The sequence below is a fragment of the Emydura macquarii genome, unplaced genomic scaffold (assembly GCF_026122565.2).
Source record: "Emydura macquarii macquarii isolate MOO-44397 ecotype Brisbane River unplaced genomic scaffold, CSIRO-AGI_Emac_v2 contig_2205, whole genome shotgun sequence".
Taxonomy (NCBI): domain Eukaryota; kingdom Metazoa; phylum Chordata; order Testudines; family Chelidae; genus Emydura; species Emydura macquarii.
The window spans coordinates 12,772,564-12,790,315 of NW_027132342.1; the positions used below are offsets into that span (position 1 = coordinate 12,772,564).

Below are 17,752 nucleotides of genomic sequence, written 5' to 3' on the forward strand. Positions count from 1 at the left end.
AAATATACAGGTGCAATCTAATCAGTGTAGCCAGTTTTAAACAGATATAAATGTATCCATACAGGAGTTTGCACCAATTTAACTAAATTGGTTTTTAAACCTGTTTTAGTTAAACTGCTGCAACAAGGCCACGCTCTAGCAAATACTTCTCTTAACAGATAAGCTGGGCTTGTACCATACCCAGAAGATCTAGTGAACCATCAAGAAGAGGGAATTCCAGAGTAAATGTTTCTAACAATGCCCTGCCTACTTTCATTTGTGTTCAAATCTTGAGATGGTTAACAGAAGCACCTCACTTGTTCAAGATGGTGCATAGGGAGTGAAGGCTGTTTCTTAGGTAGCCAAGACCCAGACCACTTGCCTTACGTTGAAAGGAATCTCATCAACATGGCTGCTTGGTGAACAAGAGAAAACTGTTGCAGTGAGCAGTCAGGAAACGAGAGAAATTAACCAAAAAAATCACCCCACCAACCCTGAAGAATGAAGGGGTGAAGGGCAATAGCCAGCAAGATCACCCAAAAAACATAACTGTCCAATCCTATAGCCACAGTGTAGTCAAAGTTCCTACTGAAATCAATGGGAGTTTTGCCCAAGTGAGGACTGCAGGGCAGGGATCTCTTGATGAATGACAAATGCGAAAATACTTCCTGAAAAATGAATTGCCTTGAAAGTAAAATAAGTAACTAAATAAAGACTAGTTCTTGTGACAATTGTGGAATGTCTGCAGGTATAGAAAACAAGTGCTTTCAGTGTGATGGGTATAGTGGCACCTTTCGATAGTGCTGTCTTTATGAAGTGTCAGTTTTCTGTGAACATGGAAATTCTGTAATTACCCCAAGAAATGATTGCTGTTGATCTATGTTAAGAATGTTATAACTAGGAATGGCATTTGTTCATTAACCCTTAGGATGCTGGTCGTTCCTAGAGTAGATAGTATGGTGGTAGACACATTAGAAATACATTGACAAACACACATGTTTTAAACTTTCAGGAATGTCCATTTTTATAAGGGCAGTCTGTAGGAGGTGCTTTGCTGTGGATGGAGGGAGGCTCTCTGGGCAGGGGAGGAAGTTCCAGGTTGGGACTTCTGGGTGGAGCCATTTCCATCACATGTCCCCACCTCTGGAAATCTTCCCTTCTTCCACTGCCTGCATTGGTGGCTTGCTTTGCCAGATCTCTCCCCTTGTTTCACACATGAGAAAAATGGGCATGAAGCCTGTAGCAGTACCATGCTGAAAAGCTGTCCAGCAGGGAGATAAATCATGAGAATCTCAGGAGACTCAGCACCCATTTGCAGGGGGTTGGGGTTTTTGCCTGGTAAGTTGGGGAGCAGGGAAGAGCTAAGTGAGAGAAGGTCTCTTTTGAGAAAGGTGAAGGAGATTCTGTGGGTTAACTTTTGAAAAATGTCTGAAAATTCTGGTCCTATTGAAGACGGTCATAAAACTTCCATTGGCTTCAGTGAGGCAGGCTTTCAACCCTAGTATCTATGATCAATCCAGCTCATTTTCTTAACTGTGCCTTCGGTATAAGGTTTCGGTTACTGCTTTAGGGAGTGGGAAAATCTCTTTTCTGTCTATCATACTTTCTAACACTGGAGAGAAAAATAGGGGCACTTGAAGTCTAAACACACAAGTATCTCTCCCCCCCAAATATGTAATTATTAACCTAGGAAACAGTTTCCCACTATCTAGAAAACACACCTTTAAATGTAGATACCTAAAAACAAGTGTAAGGGACTGGGAATGTTTCCCTGGAGCCGGATTTTACAAGGAAAATATAATTGAGCGGGTATGGCTGTGCATCACCCTTCTCAGACAAAATTTTACAGACTGTGCTATTTCATGATTCTCAGCTTTCTTTTGTTTTAAGTGGTAGGAAATAACTATTTGGCTGTCAACACCTAATTAAAATACTACATTTACACACATACACCCAAAAAACAAAGTTGTAACCAGCCCTAACACAGCAATCAATAAAGGAATTGCATTGTCTGCTATGGAAAAGCATTGAGAAGGAAGATAGGCATATAAGAGAATGCTCTGAGACATGAAATAAAATGGCAAGAGTTTAAAGGATATCCTGAATATTCTGAGATGCATCAAAGGCAAAAAACCAAAGCAATCAAGAGGAGTCAGTGGAATAGAGAACTGGTGGTAATGCAGTCTCAGGCCTTTCAGCTCTGAAGTACTGGTTTGAATACAGCCTGTACTGGTTCTGAATGAAAGCATTTACTATCTGCTGGCTGCTTGTGAATTGAGTGGGTGGTCTCAGACTAGTTTCAACTGGAGATATGTCCTTGATAACAAAAAGGACCAGCACAAGCTGCCAAACTTAGCAGAGGTACATTAAAAAGGTAGTCCTTCGAGAACAAGGGAACACTGCACATTTGCTGACCTTGCTTAGCTGTTCTGTGCATGAAGGTGTGCATTCAGGCCCTGATTAAGGAAAACATTTAGACCCTTGTGTAAGTCTGTCCCCTGTCTAGGACAATGCTTATGTGCTATTCTGAGAAGAAATGTTTTTTTGAATCGGGCCAAAAAGAGCTCTTCAGTTTCTAAGGATGTTAATCCCAATCTAGGCACTTAAACATTTATAAAAGCTAAAATGGGAATCCTAGATTTATAGGTACCAACATCACAGACAATTATAATTAACTTAAATGAATTCTACTCTTTTATGTCCAAATCGATGGTTGAAATGAGAAATTTAACATTCTGAGAACAGTGATATATCCAATCTTTCTCTTCCCATCCTAAACAATTGTATTAAACTTGCATTAAAGTGTTAAACTTCTTTGTGCAGAATCATCAGCATTTTGTCCTAGCCATTTTGCAAGCCAGCGCAATGGAGATGTGAGAGGGAAAAAAAGCAGCAAATATTTAAAATGCAATTTGATTTTAATCCAAAAAGAAATGTTCAAGTTTTAAAAGTTTCAAGTTTTACTCAAATGTGGCCCTGTCTTCAAGCAAAGACACATTAAGTCCCTCGTCCTGTAATAAGTTCCAAGTGAGCACAACATCCATATTTCCTAGGTAGGTTTTTTCACAAAATTAGATACATTTTCCAAAAATTCAGAATGAAAGGTCCTAGTAAATGAGGTTTCCATATTTTCAATTTGAATTTGATTACATGCCTCTAAGAGTACATCTACACTGCAATCAAAGATGTGATTGTAGCTCAAATAGGGATACCTGTGCTAGCTTTCATCTAGCTAGCTTGACTGAAAATAGCAATGAAGGTGTAGCAGCATGGGCTGTACAGGCCTGCCAACAACCTGGGTATGAACTCACATTGCTAGCCTGCTCTGGGGTCCACACTGCCGTGTCTTCACTGTTAATTTGAGCTGTGCTAACTAGAGTAAGGCTAGCATGGGTAGGCCGTGCTGCAGTGTCTATGCTGAGCCGCAGTCTGGCTTCCAATTCAGGTGTAGACATACCCTCTGCTACAGTGTATAAATCTTCATATACTTCAGGATATAAATCCCACTAAGCTCTTCTGCATTCTAATGTCCTATTTTCACAGTAATTGATGGTAACCTCCCTTCCATGGAGCTATATTTCAGCATAAAGGTAATTGTAGTGATATTTCAATCTTGCTCATTTTTATTTAGGTTTAAAGCACTGCTGTCTAGCAAACCCTCATCTGAGAGTACTTGTATTGAGATCAGCTATGTGAAGTATCCCATATTTCAGGTAAAGTCAGTGCCCACATACCATCTGAATAGAATGTGTGGCATCAACAATTGTATGTATCCAACACAAATTAATGTAATTACATTTAGTGAAAGAGTCATATCATATTTCAGAGTAACAGTTTCATAAGCAAAGGTCTCAACTCCCTTTATACAGTAACCTGCATTATAGTGTGTGTGTGTGTGTGTGTGTGTGTGTGTGTGCACATAAATAGTATATATATATAAATAACATGTGAGTGATTAGATATAACTGTATATTTTTCACTTATATAGTCTTTGAAGACAGAGCAGTGCATTTCAGTGAAACATTTGCATAGACTTTGGGTTTTTTTTCGCTCATGTTGGGTATTCCTGCGCACAAGCTTGGAGGATGTTGAGGACTTTCTTTTCCTAGCAATATTGTTTAATCAAATTTTATAATTACTTGTGTGAAAATGTAGAGCCAAACTTATCTGCCTGCATATTAGACTAGATGCAGCATATTCAAGAACTTGCCTGCCTAAGAAAAGTTCATTTTAACCAGAGCAATGACAGTTCCATTTATTGATTGTTAGAGCCTGCAAATATTTTTCAGTGTAGTTTACAGTTGCCTGCAATAACATTTAAACTTAATCTAAGTTCCCTGCAGAGAATATTATTTGGCCCATATTGTAATGCAAAGCCCCAGGAGAAACCTTCTCACCAGCCATGCTTGGCTACAGAACTGTGTGAAGGAGGGGTGTGTGGTTCCCCAGAAAGGAAGGAATCAGGGAACAGTCGCTATATTGACATGTTCTCCTGAATAGATGGTGTAAAAAGGGTATCAGAAAATGAATGAGCCAGGATCAATTTGTCCTTTGAGCTATCTGGACCTCTTTGGAGAATCACAGCACTTAGCTGATAGGGGTTGGAAGACGCCATGCTATCCATGAAGAGAAGCCTAGAACTGTGCAAAGACAGAGAAGATACTTATGTATGGCCTGAGACCTGCGGGTTTTCAGCTGGTTTTACCGACCAATCCTTAGCCCTGCACATTGTTTAGTAGCCTCACATGCTCCCCCTGCCCACCACCTTTCCCATGATACAAAGTTAAAGGTGCTGCTCAAGTGTGACTTTTCCAAAGCTGCTTATTTTTCATAGTAACCTCTTCCTTTTCATGTTTTTCACTCAAGAGAAATGATATGGCTTTATGTGCCCCATCATGTTACACTAATGACAATGACTGCTGAAGCAAAGGGAGGCAGGATAATGAAAGGCAGACATACATAATAAGCATGTGCTATCTTGGATTGCTTTTCATAAGCAAACAGTCTCTTTGTTTTGTTTCAGCTGGTTATGCAGTACCTTTACTATGGTGGTGCAGAATCACTCCTGATTAAGAATAACGAAATAATGGAGGTAAGAGGTATTTTACTTAATTCAGATTGGAGTTACAATAAGTGATCTATCCAGTGTTCATATAGCTGCACATGGAAATGGTCTCCATCAAGTATTGGCAAACAGCAAAGAACTCTTCACCAGGTCATTCGCAGTGTAGACATGCCCTTAGTTTCCCCTATGTCTTCAGTGGCATCTATCTGCACTTTTTAAGGAAAGGAATCAAAACCTTCTTGTTCAAGTGATGGTCCCTATTTGTATTACAACTGTGGATGTGCATGCGTGCCGTGGGCTGGAGCCAGAAGGGACTTGCATTTCTTCCTCCAGTCTCAGACTGTCACTCCCCCACTTCTTCCTGTTTCCCTGAGTTTGGAGTTGATCCTCACTGACATTCCACAACTGTGAATATCCAACTTGCAGCCTCTACCCCCAATTCCAGTTCATTTAAATAAAAGCAGGTTTTATTGGACATAGTACAAAAAAGAGAGAAAAATCACAGAGCAAAAGATAATTTGAACTAAAACATCTGGCCAGACACTCTGAGAAGTTCTTCTAGTTGAGCGGAAAGCTCAAAATATGGAAATATTCCCTTCAGTATGGTACAACATTCTCAATCTCTTAGTCTTAATAGGCTGTCTCTTGAATCAGTCTGTTTCTTTTAAAGCTGTGTCTCTGGGGTTGTTAGCTAGGAGGCAGATGTCTAGATAGGTCTCAGAAAAGTAGAAGCATCTCATTTAGATCCTCATTCAGGAAGATATGAAAGCATGTGCCTAACTTTAAGCACGTGAGTAGTTCCATTGAAGTCAAGTCTTCACATAGGCATGTGCTTAACTGTGTTACTGAATTGGGACCTTAAACTGCCACCTGAGGTAGGGAAGAGGGGAATCTTTTTATTCTAAAAGCTTATCCTTCTATCCAAAGAGTCAAGTTATACTTTGTCATCTTCTCCCCAACCTCAAAAAAAAATAAACAGATTGAATCTGAGCCCTGGTCAGAGTTAGGTCGACGCAAGGCATCTATGTTTTAATGTCACTCCCACCATTGTAAGTCACCTGCTACGCCAACTTAATAACTCCACCTCCACGAGAGGGTTAGGTTGGTGCAGTGTAGGGTTGCCAACCATCCAGGATTGTCTTGAAGTCTCCAAGAATTAAAGATTAATCTTTAATTAAAGATTATGTCATGTGCTGAAACTTCCAGGAATACATCCAACCAAAATTGGCATTGTCATTATCAACCATTGTTCAACCAAATGGCTCCCAATAAAACACAAGCTAAGGCACGTTTGGGCAAATTCTTCACCAGTCTGAGTTGGAAGCTTTCATATTAACAGCATTCAGGTTATATCAGATAAAACAAATATAGGACATGACATATTAAAATCACTGATATTTATAACAATCCTGCTGAGGAAGTTTGGAAGGGGGGATATTTTTATAAGCAGACAAAACTAGAATTAGTCCTCTCCAGTTTGGTGGTGCAGTTTTAACTAAACTCAGTTGAATTAACTTTCTTACTCTTAATAAAATTAGTTGTTATTTTTCTAATTCACTCCCACAACTTTGCAAAGAGATCTATAAGCCCTAACCCTTCCTGCAAAAAGTGTTCTCAAACAAGGCAGGATGACAACTTTACAGATATAGTTCTCTATATATGATCAACTAGGTAACAAACAAGATGCACTCTGGAACTCTATTGGTCATTCACACTGCTTTTGTGACACTCCATTCCTCTTCCTGAATCTAGACTATATATATAGTGACCACCCCAATAGTTGACTGGATGGGGAAAGAGAAACATTATTTGGCCTTATATGGGGGTCCAAGCCCTGCACATTTTCCCTTCTGAGGGTGTTCCCAGAAGCTTGACTGTCAAATATGGCAGCTGTATTGGACAAAAGGGGAGGGGTTGGATAGCCTTGTAAAGATTATGCAGCTGCCTAAGAGAGGGCTTCTAATAATCCCTCAGGATTCCCTTTGTTACTCATGGTTTAAGAGCCTTTGTGGACCACAGGCCTGACTCCTTGAGCCACGGTGGCAGCTGGACCCTGGATATGGCCCTAGTTTTCTAAAGTTATATTTAGCAACTTGCTTCATTATAAATGTGGTAACAAGAAGCACAGGAAATACTGAAATCTTTGCTGCAATTCATTATTGGGGCCAACTGGCTGTTATCACATCAGCACTGCGAGTTTCCAGAATTTGGATTTACTCATGGGATTAGAGTAGAGCTGGAGTGAGTGGATGGGCAGTGCCAGAACAACTTTCTAACAGTTTTTTCCTAATAGCCCTGGCTTGCAGTGTAAATGCACTGTTAGGTCCCACTGAACATCTCTTTGTTGGGTATTCCAATGCCCTGTTATAAGTGCTATATAAATGCATAAAGATAGATAGAGCTCCCAGCTCAACCTGATATATATGTATTGATCAGAACAAACTGCCAAGCTCTGAAGAACCCCTGCTTACCTTCTAAGCAAGAGAGAGGCAATGGGACCATTCTTAGGGAGGAGAAAAAATGGTGTAGAGTCCTTTCACCAGCCAGAAAGGAAGGAAAATAGACAACAAGTGAAATCCTGACCCCACTGAAGTCAATGGCAAAACTCTTGTTGACTTCTATGTATCCAGGATTTCACCTGGCAGAGCTTCTTGTCTCCCACCAGCTGGAAGAGGAATTGGGTGGAGCTCTGCCTGCACCACCCTCTTCCACCACCTGAGATAAAAAGTTTGAACCAACCTGATTTCGTATATTTTAAGACCAGAAGGGACTATTACAATAGTCTAGTCCAACCACCTGCATAGCACAGGCCATAGGTTTTCACCCTGTAATTCCTGCATCAAGCCCATAACTTCTGTTTGTGCTATTGCATATAGGAGGGTTAAACCCCGGCAGTTTGTTTCTAAAGTGAGCTGTGTCAGTTCTTCCATTCAGAGTCATATTTGTGGAAGGGCTGTAGGCTCTGATCGTTATGCTGCTTCCCCTGTAGTGCCCAGAGACCAGAAGAACTTACACACTTTTGTCCCTCCTCCCCCCAAAAAATGGCAGCATCTGGATCTGAATGTTCTGTTTTCCACTCATCACCTATTGACAGCTGCTCATGATCGTTTGAGCTGTTATGTTACTTCCCTTTGTAATAGTAAAAGGGGGAAAATCAGCAAAAGAACCTCTTATTATGGCAGTTAAATGACTGACTTTTAAACGTAATTAATTATAAGACTATGTGTAAATGTAATAAAATAGTGAGGAAATCACTGCAAATGAAAACTTTTAATACTGTCCTGTTCAGCACTTCTAATGATATTTTAATCTGCTTTTTAGCTTCTCTCTGCGGCTAAATTTTTCCAACTTGAAGCTTTGCAACGACACTGTGAGATCATCTGTGCAAAAAGTATAAACACAGAAAACTGTGTGGATATTTATAATCATGCCAAGGTAAAAACAATTGTATATGTGTGCATGTGTGTGTCTGTCCACACCCTGAGTGTGTGAAGGTAGTAGCCATATAATAGGCAGTTATAAATGTACCACATGCATGTGCAATTTGTCACATGTATCTGACCTCATCAAATGTCCCAGTAGGCCAGATCTCTGGGATTAACAACTCTAACTTTCCACACCCTAAACCATTTCAAACAGAATCATGGAAGATTATGGTTGGAAAGGACCTCAGGAGATCATCTAGTCCAACCCCTGCTCAGAGCAGGACCAACCCCAACTAAATCATCCCAGCCAGGGCTTTCTCAAACTGGGCCTTAAAAACCTCCAAGGATGGAGATTCTGCTACCTCCCTAGGTAACCCATTCCACTGCTTCACCACCCTCCTAGTGAAAATTCTTTTTCCTAATATCCAACCTAGACCTCCCCCACTGTAACTTGAGACCATTGCTCCTAGTTCTGTCATCTATCACCACTGAAAACAGCCTAGCTCCATCTTCCCTGGAATCCCCTTTCAGGTAGTTAAAGGCAGCTATCAAATCCCCCCTCATTCTTCTCTTCTGCAGACTAAACAAGCCTAGTTCCCTCAGCCTCTCCTCATAAGTCATGTGCTCCAGCTTCCTAATCATTTTTGTTGCCCTCCTCTGAACTCTCTCTAATTTGTCCACATCCTTTCTATAGTGAGGAGCCCAAAACTGGACACAATACTTCAAATGTGGCCTCACCAGTGCTGAATAGAGGAATAATCACTTCCCTTGATCTGCTGGCAATGCTCCTACTAATGCAGCCCAACATGTTGTTAGCCTTCTTGGCAATAAGGGCACCCTTCTGACTCGTGTCCAGCTTCTTGTCCACTGTAAACCCTACGTCCTTTTTTGCAGAACTGCTGCCTAGCCAGTTGGTAGCAGTGCATGGGATTCTTCCATCCTAAGTGCAGGACTCTGCACTTGGTCTTGTTGAACCTCATCAGATTTTTTTTGGCCCAATCCTCCAATTTGTCTAGGTCACATTGTATCCTATCCCTACCCTCCAGCGTATCAACCACTCCCCCCAGTGTAGTGTCTTCTACAAAGTTGCTGAGGGAAAAATCCACCCCAGCCTCCAGATCATTAATAACAGTTCCCTTTAAAAAAAAAATCAACTTGCTAAAAATGTTCCTTCCTTCATCTTGCAGATGGTGATTTTCCACTAAAATTACCCTCACTAGAGGCCCAGGATGTGTGATACTCAGCCTTAGTAATAGACAGCTTTTCTGTATCTAAAAGCAACACATTGTCAAAGTCTAATGTCTTACAACTCTCAGAGATAGTAATAAGACTTTTATACCATTGGAGAGGAAAAATTCCCAGCTTTCCAATGAAATCCAGTATTCCATAATCTTCCAAGGGACCCTGAGTTATAGGACATTAAAGCATGACATTTTTAGATTTGGAAAAACTATTTTAGGTCATTTATGGGGGTGTTTTACATTTCTTAGTTTTATTTTTTCCTCCCTTTTGAGTATTTTATAGTTGAACTCACATTAACTAAGGCTTTGCAGGAGGAGCGATACAAAAATAGTCCCAATAAAAATATTTTACAAGCATTCCTAAAATTATTTTTCTGTAACATGTGGCACATACAAAAGATATAAGGGTGTGGTGTGACCTAGGGATTTGATCAGCACTCATTTGAGATAATCTACAGGCTATTCCCAACTCCTACTGATCAAATCTTTATTTCTCACAATCATGTATTCCCCATATATAATGCTATGTATTGGTGTGCATAGGTATATTATCATCAGCTTTTGAAATAGTAAAAAATTTCACTCCTGAAAATGAATTATATATGAAATGTATCCATAGACTTGTCTTTTGTGATAGATAAATATGAAGGAACATCAGCATCCTCTACCTTGAAAGGCACCTGATTTATTTCCCAGTTTGTGAGACAACTTCTGGATTTATCAGGGAGTTTTTAATCCCAGATAAAATGAATAACTTCAATTTTGATTTCCGCTCTTGGGCCTTTTCTTTAAAAAATGAGATAATCTACACTGGACTTTTTGTCTCTCTAGGTCCTGATTCAGCAAAACACTTAAGCATGTGAGTAGCCCCATTGAAGGGCACATGCTGAATCTCTACCCTAGTTCACTTCTATGCATGCATGTAGCAGTCACTGACTTCTGGCAGTGGAAGGGCTCTACACGGCAGACTTGTGAGACCAAGATCCTTCACTTTGGACCTTGATGACCCATTAATTGTTAAATTGCTCACAGTTCATTCTATTAAATTCTTCTCACCCTGCTCAGAATGCAGGTTTTTCAACAAGCCTCCATTTCTTGTCTTCTGCTGGCATACAGTGCCCCATATCACAGTGCATTAGTTAACTCTATGACATGGAATAGTGTTATATTCTGAATATCCAGCTCATTTAAATCATTGCTGAAGACTTTCCATTCCTGTGATTGTAAAGAACTCTAGGAAGATATGGTCATTTGATTAGTATAGCTTTCAAGTTTTCATTTTTACTCAAGAGCCTCTTTACTGTGTGTTCTCTTCAGAGAAAAACAAAATTAATTGGCAAATTGCATTGGTGACACTGGTTAATTAGTTTCTACAAGGTACCAGTTGTGCTTTCCATGTATACCCCAAATTTCCAGTGAAGTCAATAGGCGTTTTGAGAGTACACATCATAATATGCACTTCCCCAACATGCTGGCTGGGAATCAGATTAACAATAAGAATGAAAAGAAAAATATATTATTTCCTCAATGAAATATACTGTATATTGAAAAAGCGAGTGAAGAGAATGGAAAGAGGAGTAAAGATGAATGGAGTGAAAGCCTAAGAGAACAATATAAATCCACCAAAGAAAATTAATCCACTTTCTGATCCAAATCCTCAGATGGTGTAAATTAACCCAACTCCCTGACTTCAATGGAGTGACCGCAATTTACACCAGCTGATCATCTGACCTTCTGAATCCAAAATAATTCTCTCTTTTAGAAAGTTCCTAACCTGCCTTAAGCTGTACAGAATTCTGTCCCGTTTTTTTAAATCAACATTTGCGTCTTCCACAGACTGTTTATTTAGTGGTGGGATTGTACTACAGACCCTACTTTCTAGACACTGCAAACAAAGTAAAGATCCTGAGGCTAAAGATAGGAAAAGCTGTGTACAGTTCTGGCTTCCATAGGCCTCCAGGCAGCTCCATCCATTACGATGTCCAAAGCTTTCCATTTGTTCTCCGGGCTCAGACACACCAGGAGTTTGCCCAGGCTGATGAATGCATGGAGCACTTTTCTGTATACTTTGCAGAACACCAGGGCCTAGTCCTTGACTGGAATACTCAGGGCTACTACTTGCATAAACTCAGGATCAGGCCATTTGCTCTTGATGCAATTGCTACTTCCTGTGCTCTAGTGGCTCACTTAGTGCTTGCTTACTCGCAAGCAAGATGGGATACATTGAGTGTAATGGGGATGTAGTAGTCCAAAAAGCAACATACTTCATGTGCTGTACACATAGCAGCAATTTTTCAACTGGAGTTATTTCACCTCAGGCCAAGAGTACTTGTCTGTATGAAGTTACTTCTGATAGCGGTGCCAGGTCATGCTTGGCAGGAATGCTGGGAAACAGTGCTGATAAACTTGGCCTCTAGCAGATCTCCCCAAATCTACTGGTTTTGATGATGGAAACTTTGGGGCAAAATCTTGGCCCCGATGAGGTCCATGACAAAAATCCCATTGTTTTCCATGGGACTGGAAATTCTACCTTGGAATTTTGCCTCCAAGACGACCTTAGCTTATTGATGTAGCCTGAAGTCTGGAATATGTCATTTGAACCCAACAATGTGTAATACCATTTGACATACACATGCATGTATGTGTCAAAATTCCCATCTGAAAAACGTAGCTTGTATATTTATTTGTGTGTGGTTTGTCATCTTTACTTGAAATGAACAGCATTTATTGATGCACACGTATCAGAGTGGTTACCTTTCTTTTTGTAGTTTCTCGGAGTCACAGAACTATCCTCCTATTGTGAAGGCTACTTTCTAAAAAATATGATGGTCCTCATTGAAAATGAAGCTTTCAAACAGCTGTTGTATGACAAGAATGGTGACACATCTGGTCAGAATGTACTACAAGACTTACAGAGGACGTTGGCGACAAGGATTCAGTCAATCCATTTGTCTTCTTCCAAGGGCTCCGTTGTATAAAGTTCAGGAAGGCGATCACGCTCGGAAAAGACCCTGCGAGTTAAGTCTCCTGTTGCAGTTGCTTAAATGAACACACAAAATTCTACTTCACACTGGAATATATATATTTTTTGTTGGCCAAAAGTGCTGCTTTTAGATTGCAGCCTCACTTAGATGAGGGAATACTGTACATATGGCTCCAACCCATTTTTGAGAAACAAGGATATGATGCTATTCCGTGAATTACGGTGATGCTCAGTTCTGAATGCAAAAGTGTGGCCATGGAGCTACTGCCAATAAAAGCCAGAACACACCAATGAACAACAGATGCTTCTGCCTGAATAATGATGCCATGAACCACTTCACATTGACAAATGGGTTATTTAAGGTTATTTTGCTCCACCGTGCTATACATTTAAGAACTATACTGTAGCTGTTCCAGAGTCCATTATATTGTGCATTTAAGAAATATAAGATTTGTTAGTTACTGTTGCACAAGGGTCAACTGTGTTAGAGAGTTGGTAAGACTGTTATAAAGGAGGAAATATACTGGCAAATTTTTAGGGGTGGGAACTTTTTTAAATTGTTCATAAAAAATGGGGTGGCCTTGTAGTTTAAAATCTATTTCTTAAGCTTAAAAATTCATTTTTGACAGAGTTGTGTTTGAGAATCTGTGTAACATGTTTTGTTTTTTAAACGTTCACTGTGTAAATATTGTATACATATGATCAGGTTTTGCTTGTATTCTTTCCTAAGATGGTATAATCTTGCCTACATGGCTATGATTACACCAAAGAGGTACATTACCAAGACCATATCTAATACAGTAGTTGGGGAATAAAAATCTGCATGCTAGTTGTGATTTGGGGTTAAAAACAATAACAAACTCAAATAACAAACTGTACCTGTGAAATGTTATGTTTGTGCTTTGTTTTGCCAAGACAAATGCAAAGTTTTTGTCAAACTCCATTTGTGAAATTAGCATATTTACTTTTTTTCTTAGTGCAAATGGTAGTGAGATGATTCCCAGAGAGACATGTTGGAAGATGCTGATTTCTCTTTGTTACATGGAGGAGTTAATATCAGCCTTTATTCTAGTAACATGTCAATACTTCGCTACTGGCCAGAGATTGTGACTAAGTTAGACTTTTTTAAATTATTATTAAATATGTACTATAGAATGATTTCTTACTGTATCCTGAGAATGTATAGGTTACCTACAGTGGAGGTGTTCAGTGTCAGGGCTCAATTTATTTTGCAGCTTACTGTTAGCAAGAGAAATCTGTTAAGTGCCACAGTTTTCCTGACACCTTATCTTTGATGATACCTTTCATGAATCGGTTGATTTAAAACAGAGGTAAGACTCTCAGTAAAGAGTAGGAGAAAGGCGCTAACTTTTCAGTGGCAAAATTATATGTATTTCTTTTCTAGCATGCTTTTTGAAACTGTGCCCAGTTCACAGATTTTAGATGCTTTAATTTGACAGTGCATGGTAACTTCTTGGTCTTTTGTTAGAGTATTTATGTCAGATGCTATTTCATGTTTATAGCTTTTGGAATGCTCAGAAAACAGTCTTTGCATTAGTTATCAACATGATAGGAAGCTGTTTTATTGTTCTGATCTGTAAATCCTCCTGTATGCTTGGTCATTGTACAGCCTATACAGTATCTGCAACAAATTACAAAATTGTCTAAACTACCATTATTGTCATAGAGACACAGCATGTCAGCCTAACAATGAATTATCAGACAATTTGTTTCTGCATATGATATGTCATATAAGATGTCTAGAACTTTTAGCTACCGGTGACTTACTTTTCTGTGAATGTTGCAGTGCTAGAGAAGCAAGAACATGGATAGCAGACTGGAACTCTTGGGGGTGCTTATATTATAGTTTGGTGTGCTTCCTCACTCATTGAAACCCATTCTTCCATATTGGTAACAATCTACATAATAAAAACAAATCTCACCCAACAGCTTAATGTTAACTCCTCTAAATATAAAATTATAATGTTCCATATTTTTTTACCCAGTAATGAAGAAGGCCAATTTCTATTCTCAGGTACACACAGAGTTCCCACTGAAGTCATCAGGCATGGCAGGCACATGTATCCACAAGCAGAATTTTTCTCTGTGGGAAGGAAAAGCACAGGTATAAATACAGCTAGGCAATCTGGTGTCTAACATGATGATAACCACAATTTATGTAGAAATGGCTTCAATGCATACATTAATAGTGGTCCAGGGCATTGGTAATGGGATATAAAGCCCTATACCCCTGGGTTACTTGTTGGAATGTTGATGTAGACTGATGTCACCAGCACAGAAATCCACCCCAGTAGGTGTAACTTTCTTTGATACTGTCAGCAAAAAAATCAAAGACTGAATGGGGAAGGGAGATTTCACTCATTCTCCCTGAGACTTGGCTCCTTTAGGTTAGGACTGAGACACATTGGAAGGGCTGTGCTGGTAAGCTTGAAGTGTCACTGACTTTGTTATATCTGTGTTGCTTCTAAACAGAGGACTTCACTTGTGCTGTCTATCCCTAGCACATCTTCCATGAGCATTGCATTCACTAGAAGTATTCTTTTAGGAACAAAGGGACAAATTCTGGCCTTCAGTGTGTGTACATCATGGACTAAAAAGGAAGTGTGTGAGATCTTGCAAGGCAAAATTAGACCCAAAATCAGTAGCAGCACAGTACACCTGCCTCTAAACAAACAACACAAACCTCCTTCAGCAGGACTGTGTCAACCCATAGATTTGTGCATTCCCTTTACTACTTCAGGGGCTCATTAATCTGGAACACTGAGCACAATCTAATGCTTGGTGTTTCAGTACATAAGCCTTCAGATTTAACTTACTGCTACCATGAGATCTGCTTTGCTGGTCTCAATTAAGCATGTACAGGAGAACAAGACTATAGAAGTCAGTGGGATCAAAAATGATCCTGGAAGAGGATTCTGGCTATTGATTTCTGTAGCAATGCCTATTGCTATTAAAGATATTGTTAATGGATACATTAGAGTACATTTCAGGATTATTGGATTGCATATACTAGTGTAAAAGCTCATAAGAGGGTTTATTAGGGCAGCAAAGATTCTGCATGATTTTCCTCCATGTTCTTTCATTGGGGCAGAGTTCCCAGTCTCAAAAAAGCAGAGGGTACAGACCCCCCCAAAAAAATACCTGGGGTCCCACTGAGCTCCTCAATGCACAGATTCTAGAGTCCCTCTGAGTGCCTGATCTTCCCCAGAATGGCTATCATTCCACTTCAGTAGAGGCCTCTGGGGTGAATTTCATCCAAAAAACAGAATGTGAAGGTGAACACAACCCCTATAAGACATGGCCTTTCCAGACAGCAATCATAATGGTAGTGGTACATATCAGCATCCTTTAGAAACAGGAAATAAATGCCGTCTGTTCAGTAATCTCTGTACTGATGGCAATAATTCATCCATTTTGGGGGAAGAATTCTCTCTAGCCTCCCTCAAGGAATTTCAGATTGTTGGGTGAACTGGAAATTCTTTTTAAAAACCTTTGAAAAAATGTATATTTTTTTCAATCATAACTCCTGCTCCCCTTCCCTCTGCACAACAATCTAGGGATTTTTTTCCCCATTTAGGTTTGTATCCGGGCACCAACAGGCACTTTGACTGTTCTCAGTTGCAAGTCCTGCCTTCTCCCTTTCTACAAGAGACCCAATCTCCTCTTCACTGCTTTAATTTCTCCACAGTTCCCAGAACATACCCACCTTGCCAGTTCACGCACTCTCCCTACCTACCTCCTTGTTCTAGAGCCATGCTGGTTCTCTCCCTGGTCCTGGTAGATATTATCTCAATTAACCCCGCTCTCCTTATGGTTCATTGCCCAATGGTCAGCATGAGAACTGGAGGAGGAGGTGAGCTGTGTGGAAACATATAATAGGGAAAGGTTTGGGGCATCAAGGTTAATATTCTTTTCAGGGAAAACTCCAGAACCACCTCCCTGTTACTCAAATCCTTCCTGATGCACAGATTGGAGACCATTCCTTACCCCTTCCATCTTTTAGAAACAAATGGCTTCCAGATGTTTTCTGCTCTAGAAAAAGACCAATTTCCTAAGGGCTAAGCCTTTCTCCAGGCTAAAACTTTACATACAAGTTCTTGACTCACAAGTGAATTGATTGTGCAAAGCATATAAATATATATATTCCAAGTGGTGCATGGGTAATTAACCTCCCATTGGCACTACCAGGAGTTGCTCTGCTGAATTTCCACATGCCACTTTGAAAACTGACACTGTTCATGTGGAAGATCCACTGATCATTGTCTTCATACCAGAAATTGTACTAGTCCCTTTTGGATGCATTAAAGTGTGCAGTTTGATAGGGAGTCTTTCAGGAACCTCCAGTTCTGTGCCAAAATGTATTCTGGTTTGATGTTTTTTTCAGTGATCTCAGCTCCTGCTGAAATGAGCTGCATTTAAATGGTGCAGTAATGAGGGAGACAGCTGACCTTTTCTTCAAAAACAAAAATCAAATTAAGGGCCCAGTCCTGCACACAAGACCAACTGAAGTCAATTGGGACCTAAGTACATAACCTCTATTAAGTGGGATTTGTTATTGACATATGTATAGTCAACATGTATCAAGTTAATACACCTAAATTTATAATATTGAGATTCAAGGTAGGGCTCAAGCCATATTAGACAAAAAAGCCACTCCCAGTATTATTGACCATGGGCCAAATTCTGAGATGTGCATGGTAACTACAGCTTCCATTGAAATCAATGGAAGTTGCAGGTACTCAGACTCCTACAGGAGTCAGCTTTGTATTAATGATAATACTTATATAGGACCAAATGCAGAAGTCAATATTTGGTCAAACCTGTCACTGAAGTCAATGGGTGTTCTGCATGAATAAGGGTGGAGTAAAAACTGAATAAGGACTTTGGAATTTGGCCCATGGTGTCTTTCATCTGAGAGTCTCAAATGCTTTACAAACATTACCGGCCTGATGTTGCTGCTCTTACTCCTGCTTAATACCTTATCCCAGAAATAGTCCCATTGAAATTAATAGGACTAAGGATGGAGTGTGGTATTAAT

At 39.9% G+C, this 17,752-nt stretch overlaps 1 protein-coding gene across 3 annotated transcripts in view; it reads left to right on the plus strand.

The window, feature by feature from the left end:
* Positions 1-14,423, plus strand: part of ABTB3 (ankyrin repeat and BTB domain containing 3) — a 244,069-nt gene extending 229,646 nt beyond the window's left edge. For 2 of the 3 annotated variants that reach the window (XM_067559382.1, XM_067559383.1), the window contains 4 exons: positions 3,611-3,692; positions 5,003-5,071; positions 8,366-8,479; positions 12,479-14,423. In XM_067559382.1, coding sequence (XP_067415483.1) covers positions 3,611-3,692; positions 5,003-5,071; positions 8,366-8,479; positions 12,479-12,688 — 475 coding nt within the window. In that variant the 3' untranslated portion in view covers positions 12,689-14,423. Of the gene's footprint in view, positions 1-3,610; positions 3,693-5,002; positions 5,072-8,365; positions 8,480-10,541; positions 10,735-12,478 lie in introns of those variants that run through there. The other variant, XM_067559384.1, reaches the window with a different exon arrangement.
* Positions 14,424-17,752: the final 3,329 nt, after the last annotated feature.